This window comes from Anthonomus grandis, chromosome 1, assembly GCF_022605725.1.
Source record: "Anthonomus grandis grandis chromosome 1, icAntGran1.3, whole genome shotgun sequence".
NCBI lineage: Eukaryota > Metazoa > Arthropoda > Insecta > Coleoptera > Curculionidae > Anthonomus > Anthonomus grandis.
In genome coordinates this window covers 28,829,071-28,843,549 of record NC_065546.1, presented here as the reverse complement: position 1 = coordinate 28,843,549, position 14,479 = coordinate 28,829,071, and the positions used below count along the sequence as shown (strand labels likewise).

The window sequence follows — 14,479 nt, the reverse complement described above, 5'->3', positions numbered from 1 at the left end:
ATTTTAGGACGATTACTTAGAGGCACTAAACAAACTAAACCTGTTTGTCACAAAAGCTTACAAAATAAACTCAAACATAAAGTTTGAGGTATTTATTCATAAAGTTGATGGACTGGCTGATGACTCCAAAATGGAATGCCAAAGGGATATTCATCAGAGGGCTATGGACGATTTGAGTGATTCTGGTGAGCATCAATAGAGCATCATAGATCATATTCCTTATTATTATTGGATTGTTACAGGTTATGATCAAAGGATCCATCTTAGTTTCCATTTAACCTCAATATATGATCACTCAATATTCGAAGCTTTTTCAAAAGTGGTACAAAAATTGATCATGCAATTGCCTGCCCTGGAAAATCTTTTAAATATTTTAAATACAGTAAGAAAGTCTTTTCATGAGTCTTCTAATCATCTACATAGTTTTCCTTTTAGAATTCTGCAATAGAAAAATCATTTTTGTTTGATGTGGTATCGAAAATTTACATCGCAACCGATTCGACACCGGTGGACATGCAAAGCTATGAACTATGCTGTGATATGATCGATGTTGTTATTGATCTTTCGACTATTTATGGGTAAATACTTATTAAAAAAAACCTTAGTATGGATTAAGTTAATTGAATTTTTTACAGAATAAAGGAGGAGCAAGAACCGGCAGCTTTTGACGAGCAAAGTTCCAGCTTAATAAAGTTAAATAACGGTACCGTACTCTACCTTAGGGAAGTTAATAAGTTTCTAGCACTAGTCTGTATATTAAGGGAAGACAATTTTGATCATAAAGGTATAGTAAAGTGTGGTTTTGTTGGTAAATTGATCAAGTGCCAAAGGGAAAACGGTTTAAATTATCTTCAGTGTGTGTGCTCAATAAGTCTAGATAAACATGATTGACTTTTAAGAATAGTATAGTTAGTCCAAGGCTTCTTTAATTTTTTGTAGAACTTTTAATCTAAGCGCAGTTTCGTCAATCACTTGTTCGTGCTGCAATTTTTTATCTATGAAGGACTTTGAGATTTGCGAGAAGTCAGTAGTCACTACCCTTTTCAAGGTACTCCGCGATCATCCAAAATTATGGAGTCTTCTTCACTTTTTAAAAATATTTTTCAGAAAAGTAATAAAATACTCATCCTGTACAGATGCAGATGATTGAAACTTATAATCTACATCAAAAAATTGCTAATATCTAGACAAAAACTACTTTAATTCTTAAAATCATCCCCTTAATACGACTAGCATGTTTTTCTGAAACAGCCTGCATCTACATATACAGTGCTTTCATTTCAAAACGATCCACCCTTAATAACTTTCTTAAAAAAAAAAAAAAAAAAAAAAAAAAAAAAAAAAAAAAAAAAAAAAAAACGTCAAATTAGATATACAGGGGGACGTTTAATTATGCATTTACTGAAGTTCTGTCCATCACCTCCTCACTTCCAGCTAACCTCACTTTAATATGTTAAATGGGAACCCCCATCGTATAATACATCATAGTAAGCAGCGTAAAATTCTCTATTCAACGGTACCAAAAAAAAAATGAAATCGGTAAATGTGTAAGCAAACAGTTAGCGAAAATGTCTAGAAATAATGAATATTTTATTTACGCCAAACTTTGGTATGTCAAATGGCTACCCCATGGTGTAATACATTATTTTAAAGGGCATTCATTATGCTATCAATGGTTGTAAAATTGTAAAAAAAAATAAAATTGATTGACCAAGAAGCAATTAAAGTGTAAATCGGTAGGGTAGAAAAGCAAACTTAATTAGTTTAACAAATTTATTTTATTAAATGTTCAAAATGCGCGCCGTTATTAGCAAGACAATAAAAAAGCCTATTTTCAAACTCCTTACGAATATTGGCAAGGGTCTGCCCGCTAATTTCTCTGCATTCTTGAAATATTCTATTTTTTACATTCTCAATACTCTCAGGTGGGGTTTTATAAACTTTGCTTTTTAAGTAGCCCCAAAGAAAAAAGTCTAGTGGGGTTAGGTCCGGAGACCGCGCAGGCCATTCGATTGCATCACGTCTGCCAATCCACTTTTCTCGAAAATTTTCATCAAGCCACTCTCGAACTACCAAAGTGTAGTGCGCGGGGGCTCCATCCTGCTGAAAATGTATATTATTTTCATTCAATAATATAGCACCATGTTGATCTACTTGATTTTCCATAGACTGGATGATGGAAGGGTATATTGCATTTTCTAAAAGGTTTAAATAAATTTCGCCAGTCAAATTTTCTTTCAAAAAAAATGGCCCGATTATTTAATTCCCATAAATTCCTGCCCAAACATTAATTTTTTGGGGATATTGGGTATGGCCTTTCCCGAAAAACATGCGGATTTTCATTATCCCAGTATCTGCAGTTATGTCTGTTCACCAGGCCATTTAAAAAAAAGGTCGATTCGTCACTGAAGCAAATGTTCTTCAATAAATGGGGATCGTCGTCAATTCGCTGGCACATTACTTCACAAAATTGAATTCTCCTATCAAAATCATCTTCTCCGAGTTCATGAAGAATATGAACTTTATAAGGAAAGAACTTTTTTTAAGGAAAGATTTTTTTTTTAAACTTTATGTACGGAACCAGTGGAAATATTTGTTAGTTTTGCGGCCTTTGGTATAGACAAAGTTGGATCCATAGCAAATTGTCCTAGTACTTCAACTTGGCATGCTTCATCGACAACTCTATTTTCATATTTTTTCTTATTGCAAATCGATCCCGTCTCTTCAAATTTTCGTATCAATTCTAATACGTATTTATGGCTCACGTTTTTATCTTTACCTTTGTTTTTAACGATACCTTTCATTAAATGCTCTCGCGGTTCTGCGAGCACACCGATCTTGAGCTCCATAAAGGAAAAGTATTTCTATTCTTTCGGCTAGCGTATACACCATTTTATTAACTTACTGTTTTAACTAAAATTGAAAAATTGCACGCGTCAAACTGACAGTTTTAACAATAATAATAAATCGCCTGCTTTTTAAACGCCTTAAAAATGTAAGGCAATGCAGTGTTTTTTTTTGTACCTATTAGGTAGGTTTCACAAAAAATATAAGTGAAATAAATACGCATACAAAGTTATAAGACTGCAAAGATTTTTGCAAAAAATTTGAAGACACTCTTTTTTCTCGCAAATAACGGTACACATTCTTTACTTAAAAAAATAAATAATTTGCTTGAACTAAATGTACTGTTTGTTACCACACATTTTAACTTCTAAATTGCTTGTATTTTTTTTTGTGATAATCTATTATAAAAAATGTAAGAATTTTAAAATGATGTAGGTACCACACTAAAAGTATTCATTTAAAATACCAAAGTTTGGCGTAAATAAAATATTCATTATTTCTAGACATTTTCGCTAACTATTTGCTTACACATTTACCAATTTCATTTTTTTTGGTACCGTTGAATAGAGAATTTTACGCTGCTTACTATGATGTATTATACGATGGGGGTTCCCATTTGACATATTTGAGGTAAGCTGGAGGTGAGGAGGTGATTGACAGAACTTCAGTAAATGCATAATTAAACGTCCCCCTGTATATCTAATTTCACGTGTTTTTTTTTTTTTTTAAGAAAGTTATTAAGGGTGGATCGTTTTGAAATGAAAGCACTGTATATTAAAATAATATACTTTTTTATACAGTCAAGGAAAAAATCAGAAGTTGATTTAACTCACCTGGAATATGGCACTAGACTTTCCAAGAACTATTTCAGTTGTAAGAGAAATACATTTATCTAAGTGTTAAAGAATACATTTTTTCACAAACATTTCAAATGTTTGCTTCCTGAAAGAAGAGGACATTAAGAGAAATAAACTTAAGAAAACATCAGAAAATATACTCGTTTGAAGACAAATATTTATTAATTGTGTGAACAGTATAACAATATATAATTCTATTGAATTCAATTATCAGAGAATATATAATTCTATTAACAAAGTAATAACTTAAATTACAAGTCCAAAAATAAACGTCAGACAGATTGGATAACAAACAACCATAATTATTAAACTATAAATTGTGACTATAAAAAAAAAATATAAAAATTTTTAATAATATGTACATATGTTTAAAGTAGTAAAGGGTAAAAGACAAATACATAGCAGGGTGTTCATTTGAAAACTTCCCACCACGGATTTATCGAAAACCACTGTTTAAAAAAAACGCCGAAATACGTCAAAAGGTGTTTGTCAAGGGGGACAACTTACTTAACCCCCTTTCACCCATTGCCCCCCAGGGTCATCCCCTTAAAATTTTTAAATGGCAAGGGGTATTGAGTAATAGATTGTTTCAAAGGTCTTTTGGAGTCTTTTATTTTGACGTTTGATTTTTTTAAATCGGTCGATTCGTTTTCGAGAAAATTAGAAAAATCTTTGTTTATCTTAATTTGTTCGGATAGAAAACAAAAACATGAAAACATCAGTTTTTATTTTAATAAGTGGTCAAAATGTTGCCCGTTTTTGGCTAAACAATGATATAGGCGATGTTCAAATTCCTGACGGACATTTTCAAAAACATGTTGTGGGATATCATGGCTGCTGTCGATGATGCGTTGACGAAGTTCATCCAAACTTTCAGGTTGGGGAGTAAACACAATAGATTTCAAATGACCCCATAGAAAAAAGTCTAACGGCGTTATATCAGGAGATCTAGCAGGCCATTCTATAGGCTCCCTTCGCCCTATCTATTGCCATAGCCGTTGCCGAACGGGAAGAACATAGTGAGGAGGAGCGACGTCTTGCTGGAAATATATTTCAGCCTCATCAAGTATAGGGTTTCCATCATCATCGATTTGGTTTCCAATGGATTTAGTGATAAGCGGATTGATGGTATTTTCCAACATATCCAAATAAATGTCTCCATTTAAATTTCCGTTAATAAATACTGACCCAATCACTTTATTTCCTAAAATGCCTGCCCATACATTAGTTTTTTGAGGGTACTGGGTATGTCCTTCTACAAATGCATGAGGATTTTCAATGCTCCAATATATACAGTTATGCTTATTAACAAATCCATTCAGATAAAATGTGCATTCATCGCTGAAGCAGATATTCTTTACATGAATAGTATTATCATTAATCGCTTCAGTTATTTTTTCACAAAACTCAACTCGCGTATCGAAATCGTCTTTGGTTAACTCTTGCAATATTTTCATTTTGAATGGATGAAATTTGGTAACTGTGTGAACAGAGCCTAATGAAATACCAGTGGCAGCAACAATTTTGCGTAATGAAGTATTAGGATTTATTCTAAAATGACCCAAAACTTCAACTTGAGCGGCTTCATCCAAAATTCGCCGATGATCACGTTTTTTATTTGCAACAGACCCAGTTTCAGTAAACTTAGTAACAAGGTCCAAAACATACCTATGCCACAGCATAAAGAAACCAGCAGTCGCACTTCAATAAAAATACATTGGCTTGAATAAGCGAGTTCGGTGCATGTGTACTAACGCAGGCGAGGCATTTTTGCTTATAGTAGGGATGCCGCTGACACTCGCTACGGTCCACGCGCCGTTTGCCTTGGCTAGAGCCGGACTTAAACATTTTTTTAGATGTTATTATCTTGTAAAATAAAAATACCTACCTAGTACAAATATTGATTTTTTAATATAAATAATCCGTGCAGGAAGTTAATTAGGTATGTACTATAAATTTAAGAGACCATTCTTTGAGTAATTTTAAACCAAAAAGGTTATATAAATATATGTCCAGAAATTCTTCGTTCTCAATATACAGGGTGTTAAAATTTAACAACTAAAATATATGCCACTGACTTTTGTGCAATTTTTATTATGTTCTGTGGATTATACAAATAAAACTTTTCTGTCTCTTGAATTTTTTTCGTATCTTGCTTAGTTAATAATAAATTCCAAATGAAACTTTTCCCCAAATTCCTTGTGTGATCCAGGGACATGCAATTAATTTAATCATGTTAGGGGTAAATTAGCTCCTTAATGTTATAAATAACATCGCCAGAGAACTTGCGGACCTATGTTCATATGAACTTTTTGTCTTAAAATTACTCAAACAATCGCCTGTTAAATAATTTATGGTACATACTTAATTAACACCCTGTATAGTAACGCTTTTAGATTAACACCTGACTACATAGTAGTTTAAGGATAACTAATTATACAAATAAAGTAATATATCAAAACAAATAGAAACTCTTAGACCAATAAATAAAGACAAATAGTTGGCAACAATTCTAACATCTGCGAATTTTTGTTATATTATTAAGTACCAACTAAAGTAAAAGTATACAATTTTGCAACTCTTTTAAATATGGCAACACTGTTAAAATGGCAGAAATATAAATAATGTCCTTAAAAATCCAAAAAAAAAAAAAATTACATTGCTGCAACTTTAATTGATGCTTAATTATGTTATTTAAGCCATACAGCCAAATTTGCAGCTATTAAAAACTTTGGCAAAGTCAATTATTTTGCTTCATTAATAATTTTTGACATACCCCTCTTTTAATACAAAAGTTTTTATAAAAAACGCTACGCTTTGTAAAAATGCTATTAAAATAGTCACTAAGTACGGCGCTGAACTAGGCGATACACCTATGAACACAGTTCGATAAACAGTAAGCTCGGCATCCGGAGAACATGGCTGCGGCATGGCTAAGGATGCTATTAGTTCGCTTACATTTTCGAGCGGAGTGAGACTGCTGGTTTCTTTATGCTGTGCCTATGCGAAGTTATCTTCTCCGGATGTCTGGCGTTAAACGTGACGGCAGTTTGCCGAGCACATTGATTTTGGGCACCATAAATTAGAATAGTTTCCACTCTTTCGGCTAGTGTGTATTTTGGAAGTAAAATCTTCAATTCAACAAATAAATTTTCACTATTCCAAGACTGTCACAAATGTAACTAACGGCAAAATAAATTGTTTATTTGCCTTAGCAACTATAAATAACTAATAATAATAATAATAATACTTCTTTATTTGCTCATATACATCCAACAGCTTAGCATCGTCAAAAAGTATAGACTGTTAAACGCCAATAATACAGTGCATAAAGGGAGACATTAATCTATCAGAGTTTTACCTACATAACATAGCAAATAAAAAAAAATTATATTTTGTTCACAATATAAAACAAAATACAATTTTGGTTCGCATCAGAAATGCTCACAAGTATGTATGAAACATTTGTTATACAGGTATGAAAGTATAATATTCGATGCATTTTGATAGACTAGGTTAAAGACTATTGTAGAATTCGTCCAAAGAGTATGGACAGATCTCCAAAATCAGGTTTTTCGTTACTTGCTTAAATCTATTTAAATGTAGTTGTTTTGTGGTTTCGGGTATTGCATTAAAAAGTTTTATGGCATTAGTCATATAGCTCTTATGGGTCAGACTAAGCCGGTGTTGTGGAAGTAAGAGATTTCCCCCATGTCTGGTGTCATATAAGTGCCTACTATTTACTGTGCTAAATCTAAAAAAGTGTGTTCTAGCAAACATCAGACATTGGTGAATGTATATTTATTTATTTATTTATTTCAATATACGGCAGAGCCAGTTTACAAAAACAAAATAGATAATACGAAATACTAAACAATATAGCAATATAAATACAATACAAGAATTACAAAAAAAATATATATATACCAAGATAAAACCTCTGAAAAAACAGTCATCAACAGGGCTAAAAACTTAGCACTATCCAAGGAACGTAGGTTAAAGTGTAAGATTATTTATTTTTCATTTGAATGACCGTAAGCCGCCGGAAAATGGATCCAAACTATTTTCATTAAAGAAACGCAAAGTCCTAGTCAGTGGAGAAAAAAACCCATAGTTGGCCGAAGGAAAGGGTAAACGAAACATAGAAGAGTTGATCCTTCTTTGACAGGTGTTAAAAGGAATTGCTTCCAAGATGGTAGGACAATGATTAATAAACCATTTAAGATCTTATAAAACGTTAAAGCATCAGAATAATGCCGTCTGACTTCAAGATTAGGGATATTAAATTGGACACTGATAGCATTATAGTTGATATAATAATTACGAAAAATATTAACTTCAGCTCTAGCTCTATAAGCAAGGGATCTTAAGAATCTTCTTTGTACAGCCTCAAGGTGTTCAATATGAGAATCATAATAAGGGGACCAAATTACAGACGCATACTCAAGCAAGGAACGTACCAAAGAGTAATAAAGTAATTTGAAACAATAAGGTGAAAGATGTACACTATTTCTAGTGATAAAACCAAGACTACGCATACTCCTGTTAATAATATCCAAAATGTGCGGCAAAAAAGTTAGCTTGGTATCAAAAAGAACACCTAAATCTTTAACTGTATCAACTGACTTGAGTTCGTTATCGTTGATTGTGTATTGATAATTAATAATTTTATTAGAACGACCAAACGAAATACATACACACTTCTTTACATTCAGTTCCAGACTATTGCTATTACACCACTCAGCAACACTATTTAAATCCAATTGAAGTAGCTCAGCATCAAGATATGACTCAATGGCTTTATACAGTTTAAAATCATCAGCAAAAGCAAGATGTTTTGAATGAACAATGACATCACTCAAATCTCTTATGAACAAGTTAAAAAAGACCGGTCCAATATGGCTAGGCCAGTATAGGCCAGGCATTGTCATGATTTTTAAATTTTTGAATAAAGGTCTACAACTATCTATTGGTTTTTTGTTTTCTAGAATTCTGAGTGCCGATTTTTGCAATTTAAATGCTCTCTGCCAGTCAGCCGAGTTACCCCAAAATAACCGTCCATATCACAACTTTGATTGAAAAAGTCCCATATACGCCGTTCTACATACTACTGGAGGCGCCAATTGAACAATTCTGCGCAACAGAAAAGAACCGACGAGAGTTTTATTGCCAGATCTATTATATGGCTCTTCCATGATAATTTATTATCTAGATAAACACCCAGAAATTTGATCGCGTCTATTCTCTGATGTCTTTCCCTTAAAGAGAAATTAACCACCTGTGTTTTATTTAGATTCAAGCATAGATTATTGTCAGCAAACCATACTTTTAACTTGTGAAGAGTTGCACTAGTTCCATTCTGTAGGGAAATCAGATCTGAATGCCGACTGAGAAGAGTTGTGTCATCCGCATATTGTACAGATATGACCTCTGAGAAGTGGACGGGTAATTTATGCGAGACACAGTCGAACGCTTTTGAGAGGTCGCAGAAAATTGCACCAACTGTCTTGCCCCCTTCAAATGCATCAACCAGTCAGGGTAATGTTAGACTACCTACCATTACCCTGAGTGCATCAGCAGTGGATCTTCCTTTTCGAAAGCCAAACTGCGCTGGTGAAAGTAAATTATGTTTATCAAAAAAAGATATGAGACGTTGGTTTAGACAGAGCTCAATGGGCTTGGATAATATCGGTATTCTTGATATGGGTCGATGATTTCCTGGATCATCCATATTACCCTTTTTAAATATAAGAACAACTTTATACCCTTTGCCATTTAAAATTTTTAAGGGGATGACCCTGGGGGGCAGAGGGTGAAAGGGGGTGAAGTAATTTTAGGTTAGAAACTTGTCCCCCTTGACAAACACCTTTTGACGTATTTCGGCGTTTTTTTTTTAAACAGTGGTTTTCGATAAATCCGTGGTGGGAAGTTTTCAAATGAACACCCTGTATAATAGACGTTAATAATTGATCGTAAGTTAACATACAGGTGTCGATTATGTCAAGTTGACATGTGCAGTAAAATTTTTGTTTACATAATATGCCCATAATATGCCTACATAGAATTTCAAGTGCGTTAATCAAGTTAAGTTAATATACTTTGAACTGACAAGATTAAGAGTTATTAGTATCAAAAAGCTAAGGTAATGTGACACCCGCCGTGCTTTTATGCAGTGTATAGTTATATATACAGGGTGTTTGAAATTCAACCCTCAACATAGGGATCTCGGAATTTATGAGAGATTTCTAAGAGAATCTTTTATAAGAGAGTCTTTTTTTTTGTTATAAAGGTTTCACCGAAAACGATATTAAGAATGCCATTAAAAACTTACATTAAAAGTTTTTTGAAATTATATTATATGATTTGATTATACGATGAAGTAAAGTACAGTATACCCGAATATCAAGATGGGTTCTTACCAAAGAAATCAACATTAACTAACTTAATAACATTTTGTCAGTATGTACACAATGCTTTTAACAAAAGAAAACACAAGGTGATATAGTTTATACTTATATAAGAGAAAGCGTAGTCAGATAGTAAATTCTCTCTATAAAAGTAATGTGACAAATATTTTAACTAAATTACTTATCTCCCATTTAAATGATAGGTAGCAATATGTTGAAGTCAAGGGTGCTAAATCTAACGTTTATATTAGCACCACTGGGGTTCTCCAAGGCTCCAATTTGGATCCTCTGCTGTTTCTAATTGCTATAAATGCCGTGTTAAGTTCTGTAGGTAATTCAAAGACCATAATTATGTTTTGCTGATGATTTTAAAATTTACATGGCAATAAGTTCAATGGAGGATTGTCATAGTTTATTAAGAAATTTGGAAAGAGTTGTAAACTGGTGTAATTTGAATGATTTTAGTTTTAATGAAAAAAAGTGCTGCTCTGTGTTTTTAATTCTTAATAAAAATGTAATTAAATATACTTACAGTATTAATGGTGCACACTTACAGCATTGTAATAAGCACGAGAAAGACTTGGGTGTTATAGTAGACTGTAAACTGGCATTTAGAGATAACATTATTGAGTTGGTTAATAAGGTATATAAAAAATTGGATTTATTGTCAGATCACTAAGGGTTTTAGCGTTGAGTGTTGTTTAAGATTGTTTGATAGTCTGGTGTATGGTTGCATTGTATGGTCTCCACAATATGAAAAATGGGATAAAACTATAGAACGCCACATAAATTCTTGAAATATATTTTTCAAAAAGGATGGTTATTATTCGAATCAAGGCTATAGTTACTTATTATTATTGCAGGTGTTTAATAGGCTCTCTGTGGAAAATCGTCACCCCAAGATTTGTCTTTCAAATACATATGTACAGGATTTTAACCAATAAAATTAATTCTTCAGAAATACTTTCAATGCGTCCATTCTTTGTCAATACTGGTAGCACTAGACAAAGAAATGCTTTTAACTTGGACTTTCTTAAGACAAACATATTCAAGGGTTCACCAATCTATAAAATATACAACTTTTTTAACATTTATGCAAGTGAATTTAATTTCATGGATTCACAAAACTTGTAAATGACAGATTTTTTTATTTTCTTAGATGCTGGGTTTGGAACTATAGTTTGCATTCTTTATTTGTATTTTTTTGCCAGATGGTTGGGTCATTTTGGCGGTGTAGGTGTGTTTATGACTTGTATGTATATGATTTGCTTTCAATAGTATTTATTTCTACTTAATTTTTAGTATTATTAGAATTTTAATATTATTTAGTAAATTGTAACTGCAATTCCTTTTCGCTGTTAATACATTATAATTATGCGATTTAAAAAAATTCAAAATTCCTAATGGTTCCGAAGATATTCGAAAAAATACGAAATTTTGAATAACCGATTTTATTTTTTTCTGAGTTTATTTCTTATCCGATTTTAAAATAATTTGCACTTTTGCGTTGCCACTTTTTTCGTGCTACACGATGGTGTTCTTAAATACGACGTTTCGTCTTTTGCCAACTTTCCATTTGCCACATTTGGTTTTTGCATTTTTTAAATCTTGCAAAAATGCAAAATTTCCTTTTTAATAATTGTATCACAACTAATACTTTTTTATTTTTAAAAACCTGAATTTTTGAAAAAAAAACTAAATTTGCCGCAGTAGACTGTCATATATATCATAAGTTTTAAATATTTGTGTGTTTTGTTAGTATTGTAGTACAAAGTGACAGATATTTTTATTAATAATTAATAAAGTTTAGTTCCAATTTAAGTTTCTTGCAGAAGATGCGCACTACTTAAAGAAAAATATTACTAAAGACAAGATGTATCATATTCATGATCCTAAGACAGAAACTCATAATTTACTGTCAAAAACGATTGATTCATTGATAAATTCCATCCATTGGAAAAGTGCACAAGCAAAAACGGTTGAATATCCGAATGATTATTAATATAATTTTACTGAAGCCTGCTGAATTATGAAGATTTCCTGAATATGTAGGAATCAAGTCTATTCAAAGGCCAAAATCGTCTGTAAAAAAAAGAAAACTGAAGTTTAAGCACTCCTATGACTAAAAGGCGACACATAAGATCATGACAAATTAATTGGAATTTTTCCCGAAAGTTTTTAGAGGCCAAAGGAAAAGCCAATGAAGTGTCCTTGTCTCATGGATTCTATGTCCTTGAGCAAGCTGTAAAACGTAAATAGATTTTAGATAAGGATCCTAACTAATACCTGATCCTCACCCAGAGTTATCAGAGGCCAAAGACCTTGGAAATGGCACTAAGTCATCTTGATTTTACGTCTTGGAACAGGTCTAAAGAGCTTGAGCTAGTGATGGGATAATTCAGATTTAAAATCATATAATTCGATTATGAAATTATTCGGTAGCATGTGATTATGAAAAAATAATTCGATTTTATTGGATGAGTGATCGAAACATTAAAAAATGATAATCATGATCAGTCGTCATACGTCGTTCGCAATAACTCACAAGTCGGTAGTCAGCGTTTGGGTTTTCGGTTCGGATCTTTTTATTGGTCAATTGAGCTTTGTTATGAGAGTATGGACTAAAGCGGCAGAAGCAAGGTTTTTCAGCTTCATTGCCATTTCTTTTCATATTTTTAATGATTAATAGTAAAAGATTTTTATTTCAGTTTCTATAAACATTAAATGTCAAAAAATAATAAATATAATACTGGTTTAGTTTTTTGTTATTAATTACTGTAGGCTGTAGGACGGAACGTATGCGATTTTAAATACAATATAAGATTTTAATTTAACTAAAAGTAAATATGAAATAATTAATTCTTTTAGTTTCTTTTGTCTTTTTTTTTAATAGAAATAAAATATTTTATTGTGCAAATCATGTTATTATATAATCATTTATATAATGTAAAAAAGTACTTACAAAAATATCAAAAAAATAATTTTTTTAAATAAAAAAAAACAAGTAAATAAAATATAATTAAAATAACAAATATCTCTAACATACGTGTAAAGCAAAATATATTTTAATTCATAATAAAAATAGTTAAAGACATGCATTTAGAAAAGTTATGTTATCTAAATTTTTGGGTAATAGTCTATTTCTTCTTTGATTAGTTATCTGTCCGCTATAGATAAAATAAATTAAAAATAGTGGAGAAATAGTCCATACTTGCAGTGGAGTCGTAGATTAAGGCAAAATAAAAATCCCATAGTCTTATTTATTCTCACAGTCTGATTTAGAATTCCTAACATGTTTCGGATATAGCGGTGTCCATCATCAGGGGATACTAAAAGGAATTCGGCTTGGAAAAAGAAACAAAAAGACACAGAACAGACTTTAAAATTAATATAAGTCACACTTACAAAAGTTTAAGTTGCCACAAAGACTTTGAGTTTAAGTCAATAAAAATCTTTTATTTATTTTTTTATTTATATTAAAGATGAAAAAAGACGTCAAATTGGACTGAATAGTGTATTAAAGAAATTACTAAATTCAAACTTAGGTGACATCTATGTAAGTCCGAAAAGCGTCAGGGTACCTGATGGTGTTTTACAAAAATTTCTGATTAAACCAAGAGGAAAGTAGAAGGTTCACGGAGAACATAATAAATGGCGCGATTAACATAATGATTAGTGCGTTGTGAAAGAAAGCAATGAGTACCATATGAAAAGAAGTTGTAAAGGGCAAGACCGATGTATTAAACAGTATGAAGAGTTAAAACACAATGATTTAAAAATGATAGAAGAATGATGTACTTGATCAATGACACAGTAATGGTAGCTGTTTTGTGTAGCTTTATTTATTTCTAGTATTTCCAACATATCAAGTTTATTGCTTTTGTGCCAGAAATGTAAAAACTTTTGAGTCAGTAGCTGGGTTAAAACTGTGGTTGTTAGTAGAAATATCTCTCAAGTTAGATTTGATGCTTTTAGGGCAAATATTTCCGTTCTTATTCTTCTCAATACATGTAGAAAATCTTCTGCCGGTCTGTCCAATGTAATTCTTACTCGAGCACTTATCTGATAGACTCCAGAGTTTTGTTCTGAGGGGGATTTTGTCCTGTATGTAAATTATGTAAATTATAGACAAGTGGATGGAGACTGGGATTATCCTTTTACCATAAATTAAAAATATATTTTTTTTAAGAAACCGTAACAGCGTAATGATCAAGGAACAAAAAAAAATACAAAACTAATTATTTGCCACAAATTGATCAGCTGATACAAGATGTTACATGTCTTGAAGTTGCGATGTTACAATATACAGGGTGTTCCGTTGATCATGTTACAAATTTCTAGGGCAGATCGAAAACGTCAAAAGAAAAA

At 31.9% G+C, this 14,479-nt stretch overlaps 1 protein-coding gene across 1 annotated transcript in view; it reads left to right on the top strand.

The window, feature by feature from the left end:
* Window positions 1–14,479, top strand: part of LOC126745979 (ras-related GTP-binding protein C) — a 34,668-nt gene that overhangs the window by 16,279 nt on the left and 3,910 nt on the right. The window contains exons 4-7 of the mRNA XM_050454044.1: window positions 8–185; window positions 243–382; window positions 436–578; window positions 636–784. Coding sequence (XP_050310001.1) covers window positions 8–185; window positions 243–382; window positions 436–578; window positions 636–784 — 610 coding nt within the window. The remainder of the gene's footprint in view (window positions 1–7; window positions 186–242; window positions 383–435; window positions 579–635; window positions 785–14,479) is intronic.